At 39.9% G+C, this 27,512-nt stretch overlaps 1 protein-coding gene across 2 annotated transcripts; it reads right to left on the bottom strand.

Annotated features, from left to right (window-relative positions):
- Positions 1-418: 418 nt before the first annotated feature.
- LOC104018106 (plasminogen) lies at positions 419-26,631 on the bottom strand. Of its 2 annotated transcripts, none has more exons than XM_009471214.2 (20): positions 26,581-26,625; positions 25,738-25,949; positions 22,320-22,455; positions 19,782-19,888; positions 15,274-15,388; positions 14,277-14,416; positions 13,575-13,695; positions 13,334-13,452; positions 12,265-12,427; positions 11,533-11,663; positions 10,607-10,772; positions 9,706-9,872; positions 8,647-8,795; positions 7,072-7,165; positions 6,091-6,211; positions 5,270-5,344; positions 4,763-4,903; positions 3,499-3,605; positions 2,460-2,605; positions 419-1,321 (listed from the first exon to the last, which is right to left on the bottom strand). In XM_009471214.2, the coding sequence occupies exons 2-20, from the start codon at positions 25,784-25,786 to the stop codon at positions 1,160-1,162; spliced, it is 2,409 nt and encodes an 802-aa protein (XP_009469489.1). In that variant the 5' UTR covers positions 25,787-25,949; positions 26,581-26,625; the 3' UTR covers positions 419-1,159. The 2 variants fall into 2 exon arrangements, 1 of the variants encoding a protein (XP_009469489.1); XR_015708177.1 differs by lacking the exon at positions 419-1,321 and adding an exon at positions 4,600-4,619 and having other exon boundaries at positions 2,473-2,605; positions 26,581-26,631.
- Between the last annotated feature and the right edge of the window lie 881 nt (positions 26,632-27,512).

Here is a 27,512-nt window from a genome sequence, read left to right as displayed (position 1 = left end):
AATAAAAAGACAATTTAAATTAAATGACATGCAACTTGGCATACTTGGGAGTGGACCTCTGCACTGCAGAAAGTGGGCAAGACAAATCCCAGCCCAGGAAGTAGCTGTGTTACTTGGCGTACACTCAGCACACCCTGGGGATGCAGGAAGGAGTCCATGCAGAGCAGGGGGTCCCCAGGTGCCTGCGGGGTGCTCCCTGGCTGATATGCAAGGGGTGCAGGATGAGAGTGGTGGTTCATAGTTAGCAAGTGTTTCACTTTGGCAAGTGTGAGCCAAGCTTTCCCTGGAAAGCATCTCTACCCATCTAAGCTTTCACTTCCTATAACCACAGGCATGTGTACATCATTTTCTTTTAGAGAAGAAAAATGCACATATAACAGTTATATAGTGAGATAAAATTATATAGTGAAACAGGATGGGTACTATGGACAACAAAATTTTATAATACGTTAAACACATTGTCATTACTTGCTGTAATGATTGACAGTTATTTCTCTGTATTCAATATGGACTAACTTTAGAGTGAGGCTATTTTTTATTCACTGTTTTATATTTCTGATGCAATATTTGTACTTTTGCTGACACACAGATTTCCATGTCAATAAAAAATATGAAAATACAAAACAAATGTGTTTGCTTCTTTTTTGTTTTCATCCTGTGTATTTAATGCTATTGGACATATCTAATAAACCTTCACATGCATATAAGACATATACAGGGAGATTCTTCCTTGGTTTGTATCATTAAATTGGTAGGAGGCTCAGACAACTCATAGAAAATGAGAAGTATTCTCCTTTCTTCATTTGTTGGAAGCACAACGTCTTGGGAAGGTCAACTTTAGAAGAAAAAGTCATTGTAGGGCCTAATGTAAGATTGAAATGTGGGTGACCAGTTACAGTTGAGGTTGGGATTTTTGACACGTATTTCAGAGGTGGGTAAGTCCATTGTCAAACACAGCAAACCATAAAACATATAGAAAGAGGGTAACACATCGCCAGTTGGGTTTCTTGGCAATAACTGTTAATTTATAGCAATTTAAAATGGATGATCATATTTATTTTACTTTCTTATGAATGATTGTAGCTTTAATATTGCACTTGGAATCTTGTATTTCTAACGTGCATACTGCTTTTCAGGAGAGGACAATCCATACCCAGGATCAGTTGTTTTCCATTATACTCTTAATCCAAGGAATATAATTGGAAACTCGAACGTAAACACCAGGTTTCATGGGTTGGGCACAGCCAAGACCCCAAGACGTGACTCCATGTTGGACAAATTTATCTTGGTCCAGACAGACTAGAGGTCCTCCACTGTCACCCTAAACAGAGAAAGAACAGGATGATTCCTTCACGGTCAGCCCCATGTGGAAGAGTGGCCTCACAGGAGGCACAGAAACAGAAGTACCTCTTGCACGTGAGGAGTACACAAGTTATAAGAAAACACTGGAGCTCCAGCCAGAGAAGAGTTCTCTATGTGTTGTGAACACTGTTGTAAAGTCATCTCTTCCCATCATCCAAGTATTACATTTATTTTTGAAGTAAGGGGATTTGGTGAGAAGGAATCTGATTGCCCTTAACTTAAACTGCACTTCCTCCCTCAGTCTCTTCTCTGAGGTCTTTATGGCCTCCTGTTGTTACTAGATGATCCAAGACGAAGTGAGTGTATGCATTCAAGCCATGTGTCTTAAGACAGGAGTGCACACTCCTCAATGGACTGCTTGCCCATCACAGTGCTTGTGCATAGGGTACCTGTGCTTTTCCTCTAGCTTTTTTGGGAGGAAAGTTTCCATCTTGATTCAGTATGTTAAGTTTTTCCAAGCCCTTTCATGTACTTAAAGAAACTGAAGAACTCAATTTCAAAACCTAGACTTCTGGAAAAGCCTTCATACCACACTTGTGAGATGAGCTATTGCCAACCATATTCTTCCTTTTTCAGCAAAAGGGAAGTCCAGCGTGCATTTTGCCTCACCCAGTGTGATTTTCACAGGCACTGGCAGTGACACTTGGAAATTAGTAGTTCCTTTGGCCCTTGGTATGCCTGCATGGCAGACTCCACTGCATTGTTCCTTGACTGCTAACTGAGATGTCTCAGGTTGTTAAATGAGCTAGCTTGGACACTGGAGCTAGTCTAGCTGAGGCAAGCAAAGTGGTCTGGGAAAAAAAAATCAGACTGTTAGTCATTCTAAGCTGGCTTCCGTACACATACACCTGGCTCAGGCAGCTCTGTATTACCACGTGCTTTGTAGTTCAGGCTTATCTGAAAAATTACCTGCCCCACTTCCTAGCAGCAGACTATGGAGCAAGGGAAGAGCAGAATCCATGTGCATTTTTCAGCTTGTGTGCCACGTCATGTGGCAACATCCCAAGGCTGATACTGAGCCTCTCAAGCCCAGAAAGCAAGCACTATTTGATTTGAATGTTCTTACAACCAACTCTGATGCTCACAGACTTCCTTACCTGGCAGCTATCTGTGCCACCATGAATATTCCCAGCACAGAGCTCATGTTTTTTGACTCTACCATTCAAAAATTCAGGGCGGTTGCATATTTTATTCTCGATTACAGGGAAACCAGTTTCCTTTAAGTAGCCATCACCACCAGTTCCTTTGCAAATAAAAACAAAACCAAAACACAATAAATGACAAAGGTAAAAGAATATCTTCACAAAACAAACACTGAGGTATGGATAAGCAGTAAAATAAGCATAGTGTTTATGCACTATGCATATACTTCCCATGCATAATATGAAGTGACACCAAAATCAGTAAGTATTATCAGTACCATGGTACTTATCACCCTCTACCACCCATCCAAATCTACGCTGCACTGATTGACCTTCCCACTCCCACAGTACATCCATATGGATCCAGTACCCACTGACATTTGTGGGAGTCGTTCCCAAGACATTTTATTTCTCTGTAACTGAGTTTTCTTCTCTGTGGAAGAAAGGAGGTAGGAAGTAAAGAGTTGAAAATGGCATGGTGGGCAGAAGCAAGGAGGCAGAGAAGGTACTGATGTCCTTCTCAACCAAGACAGTGGGAGGTTTTGAAAATGAGAGTTATGTTTATATTTGTGTGAGATCTTCTGAACCAGGCTGGTTGGGAGAAAAAAAATCATTCAAGAGAATGAGCAAACTCACCTTCATGTGATTTAGAAATAGCTTAAATCTAGAAAAACTTTCCTTGTGACTGCGTAAAAGCCCACTTTGAGGAAAAGCAGAGTGGACTGAGAGATAAGAGTTAGGAGCTCCTTAGGTCTGATTCTCGTCTTTTAGTATTGGTTTAGGGGGTTTCAGTTTACATGGCTCTGAGTGATACAGGAGAATCTAAATCAGAGGGAGACAGTGGAAAGAATGGCAGTACCTGATGAATTTTAATGAAATAGGTATGCATGTAAGCTTGCATGGGGTGTTTTTGGCACAAAGAGAATACACTTTGGATACAAGTATACACCAATCTCCGAACACAGAGCTTTCAGATGTATTAACGTTGTCTCACCTCTTGTATCCCCCCAGCCCGTCACATAGCATTCCTCTCTTCCTCCTAACACAGCATTTTCTTTTGGCAAACAAACTGGGATTACATGATTATTGATGATTGCTGGGCTGAAAGAAACAAACAAGAGACTCATACAGGAAAAATCATTAGCACATTCATCCCTGATACCAGTTCCAGGTTTCAAAAAAGATTTTCTAGACAGTCATCCTTTTTTCTTTGAAATCCTGAGCTTCAGGTAAAGGGTTTTTCTGATGTGCAAAACTGCTTTTGTTTTAGGCTCTAATCCCTCAGAATGTGATACACAAAAGGAAAGGATCTGAAATAGAGAACAGTTACAGGCTGATACTAAAATTACTAACATAGAGCCAAGAGAATGCTTTAACTTAGGCTAATGCATAGCCAACAAAACCTAATTACAAAGCTACTTAGCAGTATGAATTAGTGGCATTTAACACATAGGTGTTAGCTTGCTCTGTCTGCATCCAGTCTGACTATTTATAAATCATTTTTGAACTGGACACTTAGCACACAGAGGAACCCAAGTCAGTCTGACTTGCCTTTGGGTGCAGCTAAGGTTAGGCTCAAGTAAGAAACCACATTAATTGTGCTGACCCTGCATGTGTTTTGGACCTGTATTGCAGCCACAGAAATCAAAACACAAGCACCATATGTTCACATCTGCCTGCAGCTGTATGGACATATTCCAGTGCCTCGGCAAGAGTTTCAGATGAATAGAAACAGATGCAAGAAGGGTCATACTGGGTATTGCATCAAATGTGCATACTATTTGCCTGCACACTGGACAGACCTGCTGGAAGAAGAAATCTCCCCACCACAGCATGCAAACAGTATGGGGTGACATCATGCTAATATTGCAGCTTTCAATCCTCATTACCTTATCAAAGTAGAAGCATGTAGAAAAAGAGATTAAAGCTCCTCTAGGCATTACCTCCTCCTATTCTGCTGCCACTGCCTCACCTCCCAGCAGCTGGCACCCAGCGTGCTGGCACCCAGCGTACTGCCAGCCTGCGTCACTGTCCCTAGTCCTCCTCCCCTCCCAAGGCAGTCCTTTCCCTCTCTGAAGCCCTACAGCTGAATCACCTTGCTTTCCACTGGAACTTCTGCAGAAAGGGAAGAAAGAGAGGGTCTTAAATCACTGATTGAACACAATGTGTACAGACACACACATTTCCATGACACCAGCAATCACTATTTAGTCAACTTGTCCCATCAGAACAAAGGAACGCTTCAGGTGAAAGAGTACCTGCTCAATTTTAGCAGAGCAATGTCCACCCTGTGTGGCTCCTTGAACAATTTCTCAACATCTCGTTTTTGCACTGATGCCTCTGATGCTCTTTCTCTGTGTAATCCAAGGTATACTTTATATGCAGATGGCCGTGAGGACCTATTTGAAATGATTGCACATGATAAGCTGACAAACGCACACTCAGGATGTAGACTGCTTATGATGTTATTGGGCACCTTGTTCTGTCAAAGCCAGAAAGATAAAGCCATCTTTGGCATAAACTTAATTTCTTAATCCCTTATTATGGCACATGAAATCAAGCTGGCAAAAGTTATCACTGTCGCTCTTTGTTTCTTCAGTTAAAACTCTGCTTTAATGAATGACAAATAGACTTGGCTCAATTCTCAACTGTTTGCAAGCTGAGTCAAGAGACAGCTCTCATTAGTTATTGGATCCATTTTGTTTCTCCTCTGATTTTCTATGTAGTGTAAGAAAATGCTGGTGCAGGCTATAACAGATACTTACTTTTCTAAGCAGTGAGCAGCAGTAAGAACCCACTGAGGGTCTATCAGGGTTCCCCCACAGAAATGCAGGCCAAAACTGTAATAGAGCAGAAAGGCATGAAAAGGGCATTGGTTTAAGGTGGGGAAGTTAATTCTACTGCAGTCCATCATGTAATCTTTCTAACATGTACACCTTTATGAACCAAAGACATTATTCCACATTTTCATTAAGAATCAATATTTTACTTTCCTTGAACAATATTTCTTACAATGACAGTAGTGTTATGTGGACATTTTTATAAGGCCTTGTATGAAAACACCTAGATCTTTGTTCTTAACCAGTAATTCTGTTGCTAGAAAACCTTATGTGCAGTGATGTATACTCTTTTAGAGATTCTGGCTTTTATCTAGCTCTGATCACAGTCAAAAAGCTCTGCAACTGGCCTTGATTCCTAGTTTTGCTAATAACTTCACCAGTAGGATCAAACACTTACATGGAAGGACCAGTCAAGGTCTGTATGAGCCGTACTTCAAACTGTTGCTTCTACTCAGAGGATACTGATTCTACCATAGGATATAGTGACGGATTTAAAGTCATTCTGCCTTTTAGTGAAAGTGGTTTTGAAATTGGTGGTTATATTGATTCCATAGGTATTTATCTCAAAACAGAGCATTCTTGGTTGTCTAAATGACCTTCTTTAAGATTAGCACACATAATGTATAGCCTTGAGCTATTTTTAAATTAAAATAAAGTTTAGAATGCTGCAACCACATACTATAACATCCTATGAGAGGCAAAGTTTCTTTGCATGTAAAGTCTAATGTAATGGGGAATGGCCATACCTTGTCCGGAGACTGATTTGCCAGGGCCAGGAGTGTGGGTGTGAAATACACCCAGCAACAATCCTTTGAGCACACAACTTTGGTCTGAACTTGGATTTTCCACACTCATACTGAGCAGGAGCTACAGAATAAGAAAAAAACTCACTACAAGGAACTTTAGCGTGTTTGCTATACATTCATTATGCACTCAGAAAACTAGAAGGTGAACCTGTTACATTTGTCACTTCAGCTTTGGATTCTCTGCAGGCAATTATATATCATGCATCACCTATATTTGTTAGGTTACCTTCATCTGGAACACTTAAAAATGCCTGGCAAATCTTTTTCACATGCACTTCTCAGTGGTCAGCAAATTACACATGAATAGATCTCCAGTCAGATAGAAAAAAACAGAAAGGAAAGGAGAACGAAACAGAGAGAAAGAAAAAATAAATTCCCCCAACATCTTTAAATGTACTTTCACAGATGCCAGCAATGCAAAAGCTGCACTGGCAGCTGTTTCAAACTAATCTTGGTGGTACAGCACGTGAAATTCAATCACTGTCTCTGTGGAACAAAATTTTGTCCACTCTTATCTCATGGATCTTTTGGAACTTCAGATATCTCTGAGAGCAAAAATTTTGCTGGGATAAGAGAATCCCTTGTTCAGCCTGGCCACACACACAGTTGTGCCAGGTGACCAGGCAGGAGCAGAGGAAATTTCTGCAGGAACAACGTTATTTTGAAACACATGGCAAAACCCCCGTGAGCTTCCGTGGGGTCCAGGTACATCTTGTACTGGGTTTGGGGCTTCCAAGGAATAAGCACCATTCTTGAGACTTCAGACACAGATAGTGAGCATCGCTTCCCCACAGCCTTAATTTCCAATCTAAAATTATTGCACTGTCTTAGGCCAGTCTTTCAGATTAATCACTGAATGTCCTCCAGTTGTCATAAAAGATTACAGGAAAGGGAGACACTAGTCTTTAAAGGAATAATTACGGCACTTGGGAATGTCACAGTACTCCCAGGCTTTTCTTGGGTCTGTTGTGTAGCACCAAGGTCCATTCACATCTCCATCAGGATTCCTGCAATACTGTAACAAAGAATAAAGACACTAGCTATTAACCAGGGGACAAAAAAGCCCACCAATGCATGTTTCAAAATAAAATCAAATTAAATTTGGGATTTTTTTATTTCCTTACTTATAAGTGATTTCCAACTCCTTTTGCCAAAATGGGTTTCATTTTTCTGTTTGCTCTGTGAGTTTAGGAAAAGGTAATAATGAAACCTCTTTAACTGTCTTCAGCCAGTAAGCTTCACTAGTGCAAGCTTGGACCTCTGAGCTCTCAAAAAGTAGGAGATCTTGACCTAGGATGGGATTTTCTAAAACACTAAACTGTCTACTCCTGCTTGCACTGAAGTTAGTAGGAGCAGTAGGGTCAGCCCTGAGGTCTTTTCACACCCACTCTGGTTGCATGACTCTGGGGCATGTGGGTATTGTGTAAGCTGCTCTTGCACAACTTGGTGATGTCTATGAGTCCCCAAGGGCAGGGGTGCAGTGTTCAGCCTAATGTGGGCTGCCCGGTTAGCTGAATCACTCTTTAGGTCTTACTGGCCATACTGACTGATCTCTGCTCAGAACAGACACGTCACACAACTCCATGCTACCAGATATTTTTCTAGTTCCCTTCCCTACTCTGAAATATATCCCATGTCTCAGGAAAAAGGAGAAAATATTTGCTTCTCTTCCCCAAGAGTCTCTGCCAAATGCAAGAATCAAAAAGTTATGGCAGGCAGCTTTTAGGAGGGAGTTTCCCCAGTCTGAGTTGGAATTCAATACAGGGTATGTGATACCATCAGAGGACTGGCTAAAGCAAGCTCTAAAATCATGTACCTAGAGAAAAAAATCGTTCAAGCTGGCAACATCAAACAAGCTCTTTATATTACATACCGAGCTTGTCACAAACCAGGCAAGTATTCTGCATGGGATGTTACAAGTCTAGAAAACTAGTGATGAGTACATGTGTTGGGACGAGGGAGATGAAGGTTAGAGATGGAGAATGACTTACAGGATGGGTCAGATGCATGTATATCCTTGTATGATGGGCCATGGCAGAAGTTAGAGGGCTGGAGGAGAAATTAGTAGAGGATGGGGGCTGCAATCCATCAGCTATATATCTCAAGGAACTTGCACTGAACATTAGATCCCTTGCCATCTCACCCGTCACTGTTACTACTGAAACCTATGACCCCAGGTGCTCTGTCTGGCAGAGGAGGCAGAGATGCTGCCCACAGACCAACTCCAGTTAGTCCTCAGCAGTGAGGAGAAGCAAATGCCCATCTGAAGACCCTTGGCTGTGCTGCAGAAGCATTCAACAGAGCTTCCGCGCATCTGTGTGTCCCACAGGAGTACAGACTGCCCATGTCAACTAGAATTAGCACGATCAGGTTCTTGGATTGAACTGAGGAAAATAAATTAATTTACAAAGACCTGGCATGAAATGCTTGCTGAGGGACCAGGAAGAAGATGGGCGAAGATCAATGACAGCAAGTATTGAATGAAGAGCTGCTTACATTTTTATCCAGGCCTGCTCCTGGATGAGTCATGGGAGTGAAATAGTCATGGCTATGAGGTCTCTGAGAATTCCATTCTTGACAAGTCCTGCCCCTTCCAGTTTTTGCTACTGTGCCACGATAATCTTTACCATTACCATTAATGCAATCTGTGAAGAAAACAGAAAAGGAAATGATTGTTAGCTGTGAGCTATTGGGCCACATCCATACTTCATGGTGGTGAAGCAGAAATAAATATGAGGAAATACTAGTAAGACCTACACATCCTACAAAATATGCATATAAGGGAAGAAGGACAGCGTAGTGTCAATGATGGCTAACAAGCACATTTTAATTTCCTTGCATTTTAAACATTTTCTTTATGATCATGAAAGTCATAAACCAATGAAGTGTAGATTCAGTTGACGCCTCGTGACTCCAGAAACCAGGACCACAAAGACCATGCACTCATAAAGTCTTGTCCTATCAGGACACTGATATTTGTCCACTGCCACATTTTACAGTAGGTAAAAAGCAGTAATACATGCTCAGCTAAAATTATTAGCCTTTTAACCAGAAGAACATGTCATAGCAAAAAAATGACAGCTGAAGCACTCTAACCATCTACTGCATAACAAAGTTGCCTCTGAACAGAATTAAAAAAGCTAGCTGTCCTCTGGTGCGAAATGGAGCCCTGGAAATGTGAATGCATGGCACAGGAAAAGACTTTTTTTGGAACACTTGCCAGCAAAATGCCATCACCTGTATATTTGCTGTCATTGCTAGTAGCCCTCCCACAGTAGTACGGGGACTACTAGCCATCTGTTTCCTTGTGTTTCCAATATTGCCAGATGTAGTAGACAAAAGATGCGATAGTAATCTAAAATCAAATACAGAAACCCTGCTAATTATTCTACAAGAAAGTTCAGAAAATTAAGAGAGTGGATACAGTACTATATTAAATTCTGTAATTATCTGGAGTTTCCTGTATTTCATCCTCATTAAATCCTTGATGACGTTTCCATAAAAACCAGCTTGCTGGTTATGAGCATCTCTGGGGGAAGCAGAAAGTATTCTCACCAGGATTTGGTTCCAGTGTTGTCTGAGGAGGTTTTGGTAAAGTCACTGATAGCTGATCGCTACACCTCTTCAGGTCACAATATTCCCATCTCACACTGGGGTCGGTGGTGTAACACCATGGGCGGCTATCGGCATCTGGGTTTCTGCAATAATTCTGCTTCAGGTCCCTACAAATGTAAGCATATTGTATTCCCATCCATGTCACTGCTCTGAGGAGAACTTGAAAGAACATTTTAGAATGTAGCAGGTCTGCTACAGAGTTAGCATATATCATTTTTCATGTACAGTGTGTGACAGATATCCTTTTTCCAGCACAAAGAAATCAAGAAACATGCAGAATATTTAAATATGTCAAATACTTATTCATTGATTAATGCTTATAGTAGAATACTGTTTACAAATCCAGATAAGTAAATGCACATATGTGTATCAACGATACAATCCTTTTTACTTTTTTAAATACATTAATAGCTTTTAAGAAAAAATATTTTTTTGCATTTTGGAATAAATAAATAGTAAATATTAGGAATAAGAAAACAACCCATCCCTTCCACAAAGCTCTAATGAACTGCAGACTAAAGTCATGAATAAGACCATGTATACAAACAGTTCATTTCAGCATAAGGGAAAATTTACAATAAGTCTTAATTCCTTTAGAAGCAATGTAGAAACACACAGTTAATTAGTCTAAAGCATAATAGTGACAACTGTAGTTTGTTTCAAGGTGAAGTTAATAGAAAACATTTCCGCATTAAAAAAAGGAAAAAAGGAAGGGATTATTTTTATCAAGTACACTTCCTTCCCAGCTTTAAAATCATTGTTGTGTAAAGATGATACAGATTAAAACAAATTCATGAATGGTCATTGTCCAATGAAACACAGAAATGGGAAATACACATACGCATTTGGGAACTGCTCTGCCGTTTTATTGTGTCGGTGTGGTGACATTGAACTCCAGGCTTGACATTTCTTTCCCGTGAGAGTGAAAGAAGCTGTGCCACGGTAAGTCACACCATTGCCTTGATAGCACTCCTCAGTAATTTGAGCCTGCTCAGGCACATCAACAGCTGTAGTGAATAACAGAAACTAGTCCCTTGCATCTTAATACTTTGATATTTATACATAAGCATAGAAAGCCAACAGAAAAGAGCAAACCAGAGTATTTCACTCACTGCCACAGCATGCTCTCTGTAACAGCATCCTCCTCAGACTGTAGATCAAAATGAAGATTTCCAAAAACGTTTGTAAAAATTTTGATAAATTAGATTAAAAGCACTTGTACATCAATTTTACTGTCATGCATGGGGATTTATTTCAGCTAACGATGCAAATTGTTCACATATAGATCAAAACTTCTCCAGGGTAGGGGGATGTCTGTGGCTTTGCCACAGATGTGTGTGGAACAAGCCTGCCTTGTGTAAGGAGAATTTTCTTTTGACTGCTTTTTATGGAGTCTTGGTTCAGTGCTCTTAAGTTATCTTAGGTTTTGCTTTGGATTCTGTTCTTCAGGAGCTGGGATGTAAATTTAACTAACTTTTCCATGGAGCATTTAAAAATTTAGAGGTGGAGGGAACCACCACTTGACAAAAGGAAAAGACCTCCGTTACTGCAATTTTTCCGGGGCTGGGTCAGTAGGTGACTTAAAACCTTCTGCACTTATCCACCAGACTGAACATACCAGCCTGGGCTCCATACCAGGCTCAGGAGTTCCACTGATATATAGCAACACAGAGTGACAGTAATAATACAACTAGGTAGGGTCATCCAAGATTTTTCAAAATAAACCACAATGACCCTTCGCTTCCAGATGTCTCCTGTTGCTCTTACCAGGGGCCTCTGGCTCTGTCCCATCACAGGAGGGGATGGTGCAATATTCCCACCGGGCAGTTCTGTTGGTGGTGTAACACCATGGCATCTTCTCACCATCAGGATTTCTACAGTAGTTTTCCTCTAGGTTCCTGAAACAGAAAACGTGGCTAAGACAAGACTCTCATGGAAATCTAGTGAAGGTTATGAACAACAGGGGAATGTACCTTGCTGCCTAGTTTACTCTTGTATTTACTGGTGGGTAACTCCGCTGTCATTTACTGATGCCATTTACTAGATGAATAATTGCAATGCACTGGTGTTTTTGATGGGCTAAACCAGAGACCTGCTAGACTGATGGATGAACTAAGAGGTTGTATTTCATGTAGTACTTTGAGGCCAAGAGCAGCAGAGCAGAAACATAGGGTGAAAGAATCTAGTCCCAAGCAAATACCATAATTGTAACTTTCTTACTCTACATCACTTCACCTGATCAACAATACAGTAAAAGGATGAACTGAAGAGGGAAAAAGTCAATCAAGCAGAGCTTGAACGTCAGAAGAGGAGACACTAGTATCCAAGAACAAAGAAGTGAATAAAAAGAAATGTGCAAAAAAATTGAAAAGATGCAATCCAGCTGGTGATGAATGCTGGTGTAACCGAAGAACTTTGCAACATAGTTGAAGAAAAATGAAGTAATTCTGTGCCTTGGTATTTCTCATGGACACTGAATAATGGAGAGGTTTCGCTTACTTGCAGGGATAGTTTTCAGGAGTGCGAGCGTGTTTGTGAGGAGACTGAGAACTCCAGCGCTGACACGTATTTCCTGATTCAGTAACAGATATTGTGCCTCGATAGTCTTCTCCTCTTCCTGATAGACACTGACGCCCTGGTGCAGGAACTGGTGGGGGTGTTGCTATTGCACAAAAAGGAACTGAAATTTAGCAGTGCCTTCTAGACATATTAAAAAAAAACCAAACCAAAACCACGTTGAGCTTTATAATTAAGCAGGCTTTTCAGCTTTCTTTGCAGGTAAGGTTTAAAGACCAAAATGTTTGCAAAGTCCAACAGGTAGAGAAAAGATCTAAAAATATTTTAACTTTTCTTTCTTCTGTTTTAACATCTTCGCAAACAGTTAGACTGCGAGAAGGGCATTTGCATCTGCCCCTTTACAGCAGCCAGGATACAACACAACCAAGCGCTAGCAGCCCCCTCAGAACAAAGCTGGAAAGTGAGCAAGTGGCAATACTGTGAAGAAAACTGGGTGAAAGCGGCAGGCCCATCAGTCATAGGTATAGGTGCAGATATGAAAGAGATGTACTATAACCAGTGAGAGTTAGAGACAGCAAGGATGAGGTCTGGTGAGAAGCTGCAAGGAAAAGTATCATGGCAAGGACAAGCCTTTAGGGGAAAAGGTAATTGAAAAGGCAGAGAATTGAACTGGAAGAGTAAAACAAAAGCCAGAAGATTTTCAGGAAGAGTGAAAGTGTTTGACACCAAAAGAGGAACATCAGAAGAAACATCAGAACCACTGAAATGCCTGGTCATGTCAAAACACATCAAGGAAGGGAAATGTGCTCCAGACAAAAACATTAGAAATGCCTATGAAAGAAACATCTAGCCTCAAAAGAGCTATCAGAGGTTCATTTCAAGGTTATTTATTTTTTTCCTTGAGATAAAAGTCAGCAGTCTTTTAGTTTTTCTTTTATCTTTGGGGCCTCTTCTATTTATTCTAGCTCCTTGCACCACCCTGAATGGAAGCTATCTAGATGTCTTTGTGTCTAGATGTCTTTGTGTCTAGAAGTCTGGAAGTCAGACTCACTGCAACGAGGAATGTCACAATATTCCCAGCGTTTAGTCAGGCTGGTAGTGAAACACCAGGGGCGAGGTTCACCATCGGGATTACGGCAATAATTCATCTTAAGATCCTTCTCTGGAAAACTGAACAGGAAAAATAATTTTTAAAAAATGTCACTAATGGCTGTAACAATTACCCTGTCTGCGGCAGGGTGGTCTTCAGGCCACCCTTGACGATAAACAACCCATCACAGAGTCTGACTTACTTTTCTGGGAGGTATCCGTGAGAGTGAGGTAGCTGGGAGTCCCAGCGCTGGCACTCAAGCCCAGACACCGTTGTCGCAACTACTCCGTGGTAGTTTTCTCCACTGCAGTGCATACACTCCACTGTAGGAGCAAAGCAGAATGAGGACAAGAGAAACAGAAAGTCCTTGAGGAACTGGTCCATAAACACTCATACGCATCTCACATGAAGCTCAAGAGCCTGATCAGAGCACAGTCTTTTTTTTGGCAAAGTAAAGGCTTATTTTTGTTGGTAAGATGACTTCAACTAGTTGATTACATTTATAGTACTTCATTTAAAAAAAAAAAAATTATAAACTATAGTTTTTAAAAGACTTAAATTAAAACTACTAAGCTATAATTGAAAATCTGTGCCTTGCTGCTGTCATGTTTTATTGACTTTTGCGCTAGCAACTGTCATTTAGTTCAATTCTAGGATTATGATAGTAAATACGCTCATATATCATTTTTTTTACCTAGGAAAAAAAAAAAAGACTTTGTATAGTTGTTTTGGGGATCTTTTGATATCTTCCTTGTTGGTGTTAAAAAGGTATTTGGAAAGTTTCAGGTTGAACTAAGCTCAAGTCTGGAACAAATACTCAATTAAAAATAAAAGTATCTGAATAACTTCACAGTCTTGAACACATCTTCCAAAAAGGGAAAGAAACCAGTATATGTATCCTGACCTTCACACTCTGGGATGTTACAGTAATCAAATCTGGTAGTAGGATCTGTTGTGTAACACCAGGGTCCCTTTCCATCATTATCGGGATTTCTGCAGTAGTTTTCCTCCAGTCCCGCATTGGGATATTTTTCAGGTGTGTAACTGGAACAGAATTTAAATGGGATTAGAGAATAAGGAAACTGTCCCAATGGTTTAGCTGACGACTCTAAAAAATGAAGTCTTTATCTGGGGACCATTTTGTAGATGTTGTTCATTGGAAGTCTCCTAATTGCTACTGTGTGCCATTGCTGAAGAGTTAGAGGTGCCATAGCTAGAGACTTGAAGAAATATGGTGCCTCTAAGGCCAGTCATGTCTTTAATACTTGCATTTACTTCAGCTGTTCAGTTTCCAGTAATTTTTTCTCAGCCAAGGTACTTTTTAGCCTGGAGAGAAAAGCCTCCTCTGGGACATGTTCCCTGGCAGATGCAATGAGAAGATATTTGCTGAAATGGGAGAGTTCTCTGTAACCTGAATGCTATGCCATCTCAATAGGAGGTTACTAAATAAACCTGGTTGGGTGTTTTTCATTAAATACAAGAAATACTGCCCTGCTAATTGTCTATGGATTCACTGATAAAATGATGTACCTCTATCTCATCTGCCACATGTTATAACTTTAACAAAGAGAAGGTCTTGCCCTGGTGAGATTAATGAAAAATCTTATTTCAGCAGAACCAGGTGCTTTCCTGTCAAGCGTTTTGCTCATGTAAAGAAGACAAAATTTAATTGCAACTGCCAAGACTGACAATGTCCCTGTTGATCATGGTTCATCAACCTAATTGCAGGTCTCTGAGTTACAACTCAGGTTAGAGAATTATCTTATTCTAGATAAGTGTAGAAAAATACTTTGTAAGAAGACTTTGAACACCAAACAAATTGCTTATAAGACTACTTAGCACATATAAATGGCTTAGCAAAATTTCAGAAAAACATATAAACATATACAAAAAGGTCTTACTTTGGTTTATGGGGGGCATTATCAGTCCACTTCTGGCATGGCACACCTTTCTGAGTTTTGGCTTCTGTTCCTCTGTAATCCACCCCTTTTCCCTCCTTGCATTCTAGAAGATAAACTGAAATGATACGTGCTTAATTAATGCGTATCATGACATGTCCATTGTATATACAAAATCCATTTTCATGCTAATACATTTAAATACATTTGGTCATATTTTTACTTTCTTATGCCACCAAAAATAGACAGCTCATGTTGTAAAAACCTACTAGTTAACTGATGTTTAAGTTGAAAAATATATGTGAAAGCCAAAAACTTCCAAACCAGAATTCCAGAGAAATAAGTGTAACACAACCTGGTTCTTTTGAGAACATACTACAGCAGATTTAAACAATAAAATATGCTTTTAACATTTAAATATGCACTATAACAAAATAGAAACACATTGTCTTTTCATTGCTGCCTATGATGTTATTAGAGTTATACACAGTAATTAAAATCAAACCTTAAAAGAGAGCCACCTGAATTGAAGAAGATAACAGGACAGAATCACAGATGCATACACATCGCATTTTACCAGTTTAAATAAGCAATTTTTTTAAGTTCATACAAATGCGGATGACATTGTTTCATTAAAGTTCACCATGTCATGAATCAGATTTAATTAATTCATGATGTGTTAAAACAATGACTCTCTGCTCTACAAGATAAAATGGATAGTTGGATGAAAGTGTATATTACATATGCTTTTGTACTCTTAGATTTTGAGACTTCATAGTACCTCTATAAAAAAAAGAAAAAGGAGTGAAAGAATTAGCAATGAAATCCTGTCTTTACATAAGTCAAGGGGAATTTTAATGCTGAGTAAACCTGGATTTTGTATCCTAGCCTTGAAAACATTGAATTGTTTTAAATTATTAATAATTAAATTAAATGAGAACTGAAAGCTCAACGTTGTCATTTTTTTCCCAGGAGGAAGGAGCAAGCATAAGCCCATCGCAGCCGTTAAGATTTTCCTGGGAGGACTGAACAATAACCTTTCCCAGCAAAGAGCTGGTGACTGCCAGGGGAGAGCGGGCTTGCAAGGCGCGGCTCTGCCAAGGCACGGCTGAAGGAACTCACATCTTGGCACGTTCCCTCAGAGCTTCTATATCCGCAGTTTAGGGGCAGTCTCTGTCAGCCAATATGTCCTCTGGCTTGGAAAACTAAGCAGGAAACTCATTTAACATTTCTCTATGCACAGGGCACATCTCATCAGACAGTTCCTCCTTTCTAACTGCAGTGAAGCAATCTGTCTTTTAGGTTCTGACCTGGCTTGCCTCAATGTCTTTAAGTAGTGTCCAGATTAGATATTTGTGGAGACCCAGTTTTGCATCAGCTTTTCTCAGCATCAAAGTTATACCAAAGCTGACATACAAGCAGAAGATTAACATAAATCTGGAGAAATAATGCCATTTTACACAGATCTGTCTTGTCAAAAGAGAAAAGAATGGATATTTGAATCTGAAACAAGGTCCAGCTCTTCTGTGGGCCAATAAGTAGTTTAGATCTGGATTTATTGACATACCTTGAGGCACATCTTTTTATTTCAATGTATATATATATGGGCAAGTTTACTCTAGAAACTTAGCTGGAAGCCATTTGGATCCCTCAAACAATTTTGCAATAAATTAACATTAAAAACCTCAATAACTGAACATTGAGTCGGTCAGGTGCTGACTCTTTCTGTTTACATAAACTTTTGACCGTTTATATAACCTTTAGGTTTTTTTCTGTCTGATGACAAATAACTAACTTTGATCCCCAAACTCAACCCATGTCCTTTGGGTTAACTATTTACAAACAGATATGTGGATAACAATTCCCAAATGCTAGCTTTAACTCTTACTACTTTTTCTATACGCCAGAGAAGGTTAACTTTCTCTTTTATAGCACATACCATAGAAAAAAAAATTTTGAAAATTGTGACTTTTATACAAATCGTTATCCTTTTCTTTGAACGCAATGATAAAGATCAATTAGGTCTCATCAAGTAATTGCTTCAATTGAAAAAAATAATGTTGGTTTCAGCAATAATATTGCAAAAGCATCTGGGCATGTGAAAGGAATTTCCTTGAAGTATCAGGACAGCAGCAGCTGCTGGAGACAGTGAAGTGATCTGCCTAGGTAAAAGCTACATTTTCCCTTCTGTTCTGTAACAATAGATTAAATCAATGTTATCATTAGAATGGACACGTAATTATTTGAGACCCTCTGCAAATGAAGAGATGAGCAACAAAGAAACCATCTGACACGTACAGAATAGGATGCATTTTTCATGTTCACAATACCTAGGTCCATCTTTTGGTTTTTGTAGGGAGATGTGCAATTTTTGGACATTTCAGTTATGTAAAACTGCAGTTTTTCACACCTTTACTGATGGGGTTCTGTTTTTCAAAACTAAAATCTATGCCTATGACCTCAAAAATCCTCACTGAATATTGCAGGACTGTTATCCAGATTCTAACCTCAGCAAATCCAAGGGATGTCTCAAAAACAAACCAGAATCACACTCTAGCTCCTGATCACAGTACTGAAGCAAAATTAGTATGGATTATTTACATGTAAGTTATTTGTTCAGTCTTTAATATTTGTTACTCGCCAATTGATCCATTCAGTTTTCCTTCAACAGTAGGAACTGCAGAAGATTTCTTTTAGCATTACTTAATCACGATTCAGGGAATTCCCACCAGCTTCTGGATATAATAAAAATATCTTAGGTTCAAAACATTAAATTGCCTATCAGTTATATATACAAAAAAGGGCAGCTGGCTGTAGGCCTCATAAAATATCAGGCTGAAAAAGATCGTCAGTGGTCTTTGGTCCAAACCCCCATAAAAAGCACTGCCAGTTTCGGAGCTGCGTGACGCCACTCAGAGCTTTATCCAGTCAATATCTGCAAGGGTGAAGGCTCCACAGCCTCTCTGGGCAATGTGGTCCGGTGCTTACTCACTCTCTCTGAGAAAAATTATTTTTCTTATATCTACAATATCTGAACAAAATCTCATTAGGATGCTCAGCCGCAATCCAGCTAAAGCTATGGAACTACTACATAAAATCTTCTTGCAGGTGCTATACACATAGCATTACCTTATCCTACAAGTCTTTGCAGGTCATTGGTATTTACAGTCTAGTTATTGTGATTCTTCACTTTTGGTTAGAAACTGGCCTGTTGAAAACACTGCATGATTTGCAGCAGCTGAGAAACTGGTTCATTTTTCCTCTTCGTGCATCTTTCTTTGTTGAATGAGACCACCTTCTTGGTAGATACTATAGTTTCCAATTTCTGAATATTCTCAAAGGTGTTAATATTTTTCAAAAAATTACAAATCGGCAAATGGTGAAAGGCAATATTCACGAAGTCATTTAACACAGAACAGCAGTAATCCTATTCAAAGTTTACCACATTATCTTACATGTCTGAATGATCAGAAAGGAGATCTTTTCTTCCTTGTGTATTACTAAAGTCAGAGAACAACACAGTGAAACTTATGTTACATTAAAAATAAAACACATTCCTTCTTCCCTGTATATAGCAAGAGCTCAGTTCTTGATTAGGTAATTCAAAAATAGTCTTAAAACCCAATCATTTGTCTGCATCTGGCATAAGGTGATAGATTTTTAAGAGAGATGATAAAAAAATTGGATAGTTGCCATTTCTTAAAGACAGACTTCCTATTTTCAGAAAGAATAGGATATCAAATACACTTAAGTCACATAATCCTCATCTATGGCAAAACTGACCAGAAGTAAAACACATACAAAAGGAGAATACAAAAATTCACCATGCCAATTAATTATATCATAAATATATAGATTTGGATAAAAGTTTCACTAAATTCATTAATTGAAGAGTACAAACATCATATAATGATATACAAATACTATAAAAATAGATCATCTTTATCTGAAGCATAGGTAACACTCTAATACTTCTGACAACATGTACAACTAAAAGAAAGTTGATTTGAGTCCCACCCAAGTAAACTGTGAATTTTCTTTAGTGATACAAATGAAATTATTTGGTAGTTTCCACCAGTTTTCCAGCGGGGAAAGGTCTATCTCATAAACCACTACCAGCACAAGTAGCTCTTCCTAGTACCCTCAGCAGAGACGGAGAAGATGCAGCCATAGGTTATTGGCTGGTTTAAAAGGAGAGGGGAGGAAAGAAGGGATCCTTAAGCACCTCCATTACTCCCAGCACCTTCTGCGTTCCCCGAGCACCAGTGCTCTTTTCTGCCTTGTGGACCCTAGGATTTAGGGAGCAGGAAAGATGCTGGAGCACTAATCTGGGAAAAAAATTGGTACCACTGCTATACAAGCAATGTGGCAAAAACCAGGCGTTAGGTAAGGGCTGACCTACCCACTTTGTCTGACCCAGTGAAGGCTTAGCCCTCATTTACAGTAGGGTTATGTGAGTCCCACTGGAAAGCATACCTCAGTGAAATAATATAAAAAAGACATAGACATACTTCTTTTTTCATAAAGAACTGCATCTGTTCTTCTGAATATCATTGCTGTTTTGGTGTTCTCAGCCAATGTTAAACACTGTTGGTCTTTACTGCTGAATAAGAAGGCCCTGTTGAAATTAAGAGGAGAGAGCAACATAAGAAACAATAGCTGAATGTGTGCATTATTTTCCTAAACACCTTTTCTAGTATTCAGTTATAATTTTAGCAAGCACTGCACTTCAGCAATATTTAAGATTGAGTAACGTTTCACAAATCACTGAGTATCGCAGCTCCCATTTTCAGTGGTAACTTTGACTCCTAAGTCTTCATACCAAACTTAGGTTGAAAGGGAGCTACATGAACAAATTATGACAAGTGATAAAAAAGGTTTATAATGTGCCAGAGCCTCCAGAGAACATGCTGAAGAGGATATATGCACAAGGGACTTTGACCTTATTTCAAAAAAATTAGTGGTCAGTCAAGAAGCGAGACATTCTACAGTATTCAGCAGTTACCAAGGAACAGGTAAAACACAACAAGCCAGGACCTTAAATTACCTTGTGATAACTGTTCTGAGTCATTGTACATGAAGCAATGTAAGCACTTTGGAAAACACAGCCATTTGTCTTTTCAGTAAGTACCTAGTCTACAAGTCTGCAAAACTGGAGCTGATGGTGTAACCTTTACAATAGCATCTAGGGAAAACTGACAGGCTAAGTAGTTTCCACAGCTAGCTTTTCTGAACCAAAAAAAGAGCAATAGCAACGTGCCATTCAGTGGGTAGGTCTGTACCAGGAACGTAAATACTGACAAAGCCCAATCTGTAGCCCTAATACCAACTGGCATGATCCTGGTGTGCCTGTACTTGTAAATTCGCACAGCGTCTCTCCAAAGGAGAGGGATCACATCTGGAATCAGTGCTGGGAACGGTGTCTGTGCATTGTCTGGAGAGTGCTGGTTGCCCTGGGTCAAAACTATACTGGAGACTGTTCCCCCCCATCCAAGCCCAGCTCTCAGTAATGTTAAATTTACAAGTAGGGATGTAGTGAACGAGTGTGGTCCAACACAGTGCTAAGGTGGGATAACAAGTCTGAAGTACTGATCTGAACTCATTGGTCTGAAACACTGATGTGGTTGTACTGCAGTGCTGGCTTGGTCTTAAAGCTCTGCCTAACGGTTACCTTTCTTCCCCCAGGTCCTTCCTTGCCAGATCGCATCTGTTCTTTACTGATTGTAATAGATCTCACATAATTGATTAGGGAGGCAAAGACAAAATGACCCTAATGTTATTCCAGCATCAGGTGATGGTAGGCTCTGACCTGAGGCAGAGGCTAAGGAATGATACTGTGTCTGACTATGCCTCAAAAGAGAACAATAATCCTCTGCAAACTGTAAATATATAATCTGAATATACAGACCTGCCCTCTCTGCCTTCCTCCCTACTCTCCTGAGACAAGTACTGCTGCAGCTCTGCCCTCTCTGTGTGGTTTTCAGAGAGGGGAGTAGGATCAAAGGGAATGGGTGGTACTTCACACATTCAGTGAGCAAACCCCTGTCATCCTTCAGGGTTACACCTCTTTAAAATGAGTCTCATTTTCCCTTTTGATCTAAAACACAAAGTTATAAAACACATTTAAAAAGTCAGCAGCAGGGTACCCCTGCCTTGAATAAAAGCCTGATGGAGAACCAAGTGCTGGAAACAGCCCTGCAGACAGTCAGTCTGCCGAGTTCAAAAAAGTATGCTGTGGAAGTGGCAGATCAAGAACTCATGAAGATGAGAAGAGAAAACCTCCCTGCCTCGTATGTGAGGACAGCCTCCCACCGCAGTAACAGATATCTCTCCTCATTACTCCAGTTGCCTGCTGTACTGCTGAAGCTGAATGGGCACCGAGGCTTTGGCACAGGAGGCTCAGAAGCCGTAGGCTCAAAGCAATAGGCTCCCCTGAGGCAGGAGCCTGAGCAAAGGCCAGTGGTACAGACTGGTCGACATGTTTCATGCTTTCTAGCCCCTTGGGCCTGGTTAAATGCAAGTGCAGAGGGAGGGCTTGGCTGGAAGTAGGGTTTAGGATCGTTAAGGTTTAGATGGCCGTCTGTTTCTCAAAGTAAATAGAAGTAACTTAAGTCCAAATTCTAGTAAAATTCAGAATAATGGATATATCTGCAAGATAATAGCAATGTGATGAACATAAGCAATGCCATTATTGCTGTCCTAAATTTCCAAGGAATTAATTATGACTCTTTATTGCAAAAGGAGTGCAAGAGTCTCGATAAAACCATGTCAAGTTGGTTTTCAGTGTGCCAAGCTGTACATCAAGATAACATAATGTTTTCCAATAAAAATTCAACATAATTTTCTTAATTTCTCTGTCCTGCTGTCTTCATCCTGTCTTCCCTGTCTTCATCCGTATGTCCCAGGCATTCTGTTTCTATATATCTTTTGTTTTTCCTCAGACACACACACTCCTAAGAAATCCCTCAAAACTTCAGACTGCTGATAAATAAGGTAGACTGCTCCTTCATCTGCAATGAAAGATACATATGGGAACCAGTGGAAATTACCTGCAAGTAAATTTATTTTCAGTTTCACATTGCTCCGCACATTCTTCTTTACTATTTGTCCTATAAATTTGCTTCTTTGGGTTGAGCAGCCAAGCTCCCTCTGTTCTCACATAGCTGTCTAGTATGTCTCCTTGCACTAAAAGGAAAAAGAGAGAAAGAGGTAAAAATGTGAATGCTGATATGATTTATTTCAAACTTTCATGTTAAACTCTTTGTCACCTAGTTGAGTAATATCATCATTTAATTGCTGGAATAATTGGGTTAATGGTGACAAAGTATGGGTAAATCTTGCCTTCCTAGTATCGTAAAGGGTAGCATCACTGAAAACCCCCTGTAAGGCAGGACAGAGAAGTGGCTTGAACAGTGCTTTGTATCATTCTGAAAGTCATAACAAGTAGCACAAACCTAGGGTATAAAGTGATGGGAACAGAGAAGACAACCCAAGGATCGGAAAAAAGTGAGGTGTTTCAGAAAGAAAATATTGGTTGCCCATACTTTGGAGAAAGTGGAGAAATGGGACTCAAGGAAGATGTGAAACAACGATTGTCCATTGCTGATACCTAATCACGTGGAACGACTTCAGTTTTATCAGCCACCCCATAGCTGCCTCTTTACAAATGCTCTTGCAAGAAATGAGCTATCCTCAGTCACTGGGGTTATCACTGTGCTCATGTTCATTTTACCATTTTTGTAATAACTCTGTATTGAACTTAGTAACCAGGGTAGCAGATGCTGCCCTCCATTGCAGTGAATTAACACAAGATATTAAACTGGTAAATAAATTCATCTAACAACCTCTGAGCTACAGTTGCATGTGAAATATATAGGATACTAAAAAGTAAAGCTCTGCTTAGTGGTAAACTCCAAAAATGTTCAAGTACAATCTTTCTTGTAAATGACTTTCCCATTTAGTATTTTCTTTTTCTGTTACAGCTATACAACCTCTGAATGCTTAGCTGTAGTTCACAAAACTGTGACTTTCATGACTTCCAGCTGCAGGGTCACAGAGTTGCATGAGTCCTGTGATTTTTACAGTTTCTTTATCAGATGAGCATAAGACTCTACAGACAAACCTTTGGCTCTGGGAGTTACCCGTTCTGCATGGTTTCAACCCCAAACAGACAGCTGGCCCATGGTCTTTGCAACACATCTCAGTCCTGTGCCCTGGTTTTGTGCCTTGCTTTACACAATTGCTGAATAAAAGGCATACAGGGTATGAACCAGACCCTGGCTTCCCCCTCATGCACGACAGCCATGCTGAAGAGAGGCACTTCTTCTTTCGTCATCTTTTTCTGACCCTTCTCTTTCTCGACCGTAGCCCAGTGCCAGCAGGAGGGACAGAAAGCAGCCTCGTCCCACCCAGACCCACAGCCTGTGACTGAGGGGCTCCACAGGGATGTTCAATGAAATGTCTTCCAGGCTGAGAAAGGCAACTACTCCTCCCTTTCCTGAGTAACACTCTTTTGTAGTGTGAAGCAGGCTCATAAGCCTCCCGGTACAGTTAAATTCCTTCACCTGTGTGCTAGCTCAGCCTGCAGTTGATTATTTTCTTTAAGGTCATTCTGTACCTACAAGACGGAACTGATAAAATAGGCACAAAAGCCAAATTATGCTTCCTCTCATACCACTTCAAACCCAGAGAAGTTACTGGAGGTTTTCTTCTGCATGTAGACTAAGGAAAAGTTTGGCCCTCAGGGTTGAGAGTTTAACAGTATGCATGAAAGAAAATGATAGCTGCTAAAAAAAACAAAAAAAAGATCAAGTGAAAATTATACAATAAAATTTCATGTGACAGGCACAGGAATCACTGATTCCACTAGTTATTAAAAAAAAAAAAAGACATTAAGAAGAAATGAGTTTTGAGACAAAACATTAAACTAGGTTAAAACAATATTATAGGGATTCTGCAATGCTCTCCACAAGGACAAGAAATACAAGTAAAGAATTCCTATTATGGTACAGCTTCCATGCAACCTTAATTCTGTTCTGTTTTGACACTATGCAATAATATTGTCATTATAATTACAGCATTTGATATCTAAAATATTGACAGGGTCATAATGGATTTGGGTCATAAAAATATTTTTCCCCTTTTCTGTTATAATGACATGGCAGGGTATAATACTTCAAGAAAAAAAAATGAAAACATATGCATCTGAATAAAAATGCAGTAAATCTTCTTGCTACCATTTTTCCTATGTCTATGGAAATTTTCAGTGTAAGAAAGATGTATTACTGCTTTATGCAGAAATGTAAATATTTACCACCAGTTGATAAAGGATTTGCAAGCAAAAGCAGAGTATTGCAGACAGAAGCCCAAATCCTATATTTTCCTCCCCTGTATAAAATTCTTACTTATTTGAACAGTGTATTTGATTTGAATGATGCTGTTCTTCTGCAAAAACAAAGCTTAGAAACTAGAATTTAAATTAAGATGATCATTTTTAACATTAAATAATATCTAGGATATTTTATGCTGGGCATGTCTCTAATATTTCTAGCTAAAATCTACCCATAAAATCTACCCATTCTAATCGTTATTTTTTTATATTTTAAAACTACATATGTAAAATGCTTGTGTATTTTATTGGGGTTTTTTATATGTGTTGACACACTCATGACTATATTTTTAACTTCAATCACAACAGACTGTGTAGTTATACAGAAGGCCTGAAAGAAAATGTGCCATCTGAATCCCATAGTTCATTGAAGTTTAAAGTTTTCAGGACAGAAAGTATTTACTCAAAATTTCTCTAAAAGAGCTACAATCTACTAAACCCCAAAAGATATATGTAAAGAACCTTACTCAGTTCCTGTGTGTTACAAATTATTTTATACTATCCTCCAAAGAAATAGTCTTGCAGCACCAAAAATACTGCAGAAACAAACGCTGACCAGATTTTGGCCTCCCTATCACACGAAATGAACAATTTCCGGTTAAGATTGTGGCTATGAAAAAGACTGAAACTCTAGTGTGTAGAAAAATTTTTCCTTTTCTTTGTGATTTTATTTTTCACAATGCATTTATGAATTCCAAAGCAATCAAAATAAGGATCACAGTACTTGGCAATAACAGAGAAAAGAAACAACCCTAGGATAAAAGGTTGCTGAAACCAGAGACAGCCATATCTTTGTATCAGGCTTTGGGGCTGCTTTCCAAGGATGCCCCCATTTCTGACCATGGGGCATGTTTGCAAGGAGCCACTTGTTCCCCAAGCAGACACCAAGGCTCTTGCTCTTCTGGCATCTCCAACCAACACAACACTGGAGCAACCACAGCTCTCACTTTGTTCAACAGCAACTCTCGCTGGCCAACAAGCCCCAAATCCATCATCTGGGGACCTACGTTCACCAAAGGGAGCTTGCAAGCGTTTGGCCCCCACCTCACCTAGGCAAGCAGAAAGCAAAGGACTCTTACCTGAGCTGAGCAAGAACAGAAAGAGAAAGGCGGCTTTGCTAATCCCCATTTTGGCCCAGCTGGCGGGTGCTGGAAGTTGTGGGTGTCGGTGCACAAAGTTTTATTGACTCGCACTGGAGCAAGGCGGCATCAAACAAACAAGGCAGGTAGGTTAAGTTAATCATTCTCCCATGCTGTGACCCCCTTTGCCATGGTGTGTCCATTCAAACAACCTTGAATTGGATGGATTACCAAATCAGACTCAATCATTGTACTGGATGCTGGGAAATGTGAAGGCACTCTCTTGTTTTGTGGGGCATGGTTTTGTTCTTAAATGGTTAGGTATTTCTTTGCTAGAGAATAGACAGGAATAATATAATAATAGAGTCCCAATGGTAATTTCAGCCATGCATACCTATATTGATTTATAAGGACCAATTTCCATTTAATCTCAGGGTAAAGCACTATTATCAGATCCAGATAATATTAACTCTGTAAAACAGTTTGATTTTACTTTTTTGTTAAAGAATTCCTTCTCTCCTATGTTTCCTTGACTTAGGCTTTTCTTTTTTTCTTCTATTTGGGAGTAAGACTTAGAGTTCATTTTAGTTCAATAGCTATTTAGTGTTCTTCCTTACCAGACATTTAACCTCACACTGCATGCATAAACTCATCCAGGGAGGGTGTCAGACTTTGCTCATCCATGTGTTATCCCGATTTCAACATCAGCTCACTCTGCATTTCCCAAGTGGCCTTTGCCTTGGAAAAGTTGCACTGCAGCACCATTTCATGGCTTCTCTTGCATGTTAGGTCACTGGTGTTGCTTCAGAACAACTTGTTGAATTAAATGTGCTAATGACTCACCAAAGGCAGGAGGGGGCTGAATATTGGATGAGGAAAACAGGCTTGAATGGGCGCTGCTGTGTCACACAGTTCAGACTTCTGCAATTGATGGCAAAAAGTTCATAGAATCTTGAGTTCCTTCTAAAAACCAGTGAGGCTGTCCACATCCTTGTTGTCCTGCTTGCTTTAAGTAGAAATTGCGTTGTACTGAGGGCTTGGGATAAAGCTAGGGGTGCAGAAGTAAATACGTAAGACAGGCATTCTAGTACGGGAATCAGATTGGGAACCAGATTAGCTGCTATTTTACAGGTTATGTGAAAAATCTAGGGCTAAACCTGCTTGTAGTCCTGTGCTATTTTTTTCCCGTATGGTGCTGTAATACCATGTTATCTGGTTGTCTTCTATGCTTGAAGCTGTTTCAATGCAACTTATGAACAACAGCAAAGCACGGGATATCTGTAGAGGCTTGGGAGACCACTAACGCTAGGCCAGGGAAAAAAAAAGCAGATGGGCCCCAGAGAGGAGCTGATGGGAGCTGGACTCAGCTGAAGGCTGACAGCGAGGAGAGGTTGGATACTGTGCAATTATATGTGGGATCAGGCTTGTTGGGTTTTAGGAACAATTACTCATGGGGAAAGAAGGATAAAATGAAGGAGCAGAATACAAAGGCAAAGGACTCTTACCTGAGCTGTTTGCTTCACTAGCAAACAGGCCTTTGAAAGCTGCTTAAGACTGGTTTGGTCCCACATGATTTTAACAATCTTAACCCCATCTTCAGTTCTCACTCCAGATCCAGGGTTCCCTTTCTCCTGCTCCACATCCCCTGAGACCCTGGCCACTGTCTTGTCCCCAGCCACAGCCAGCATCTGCTCACCAATCCCCGTGCCTCCTTCCCATCAGATATTATCAGGTAGTGGTTTTTTCCTTACTCCAGTGCAAAATTTGTTTTCTGC

The sequence above is a fragment of the Nipponia nippon genome, unplaced genomic scaffold, assembly GCF_047370975.1.
Source record: "Nipponia nippon isolate SJK-2023a ecotype South Korea unplaced genomic scaffold, ASM4737097v1 scaffold_4, whole genome shotgun sequence".
NCBI lineage: Eukaryota > Metazoa > Chordata > Aves > Pelecaniformes > Threskiornithidae > Nipponia > Nipponia nippon.
This window is presented reverse-complemented; position numbering and strand designations above follow the sequence as displayed.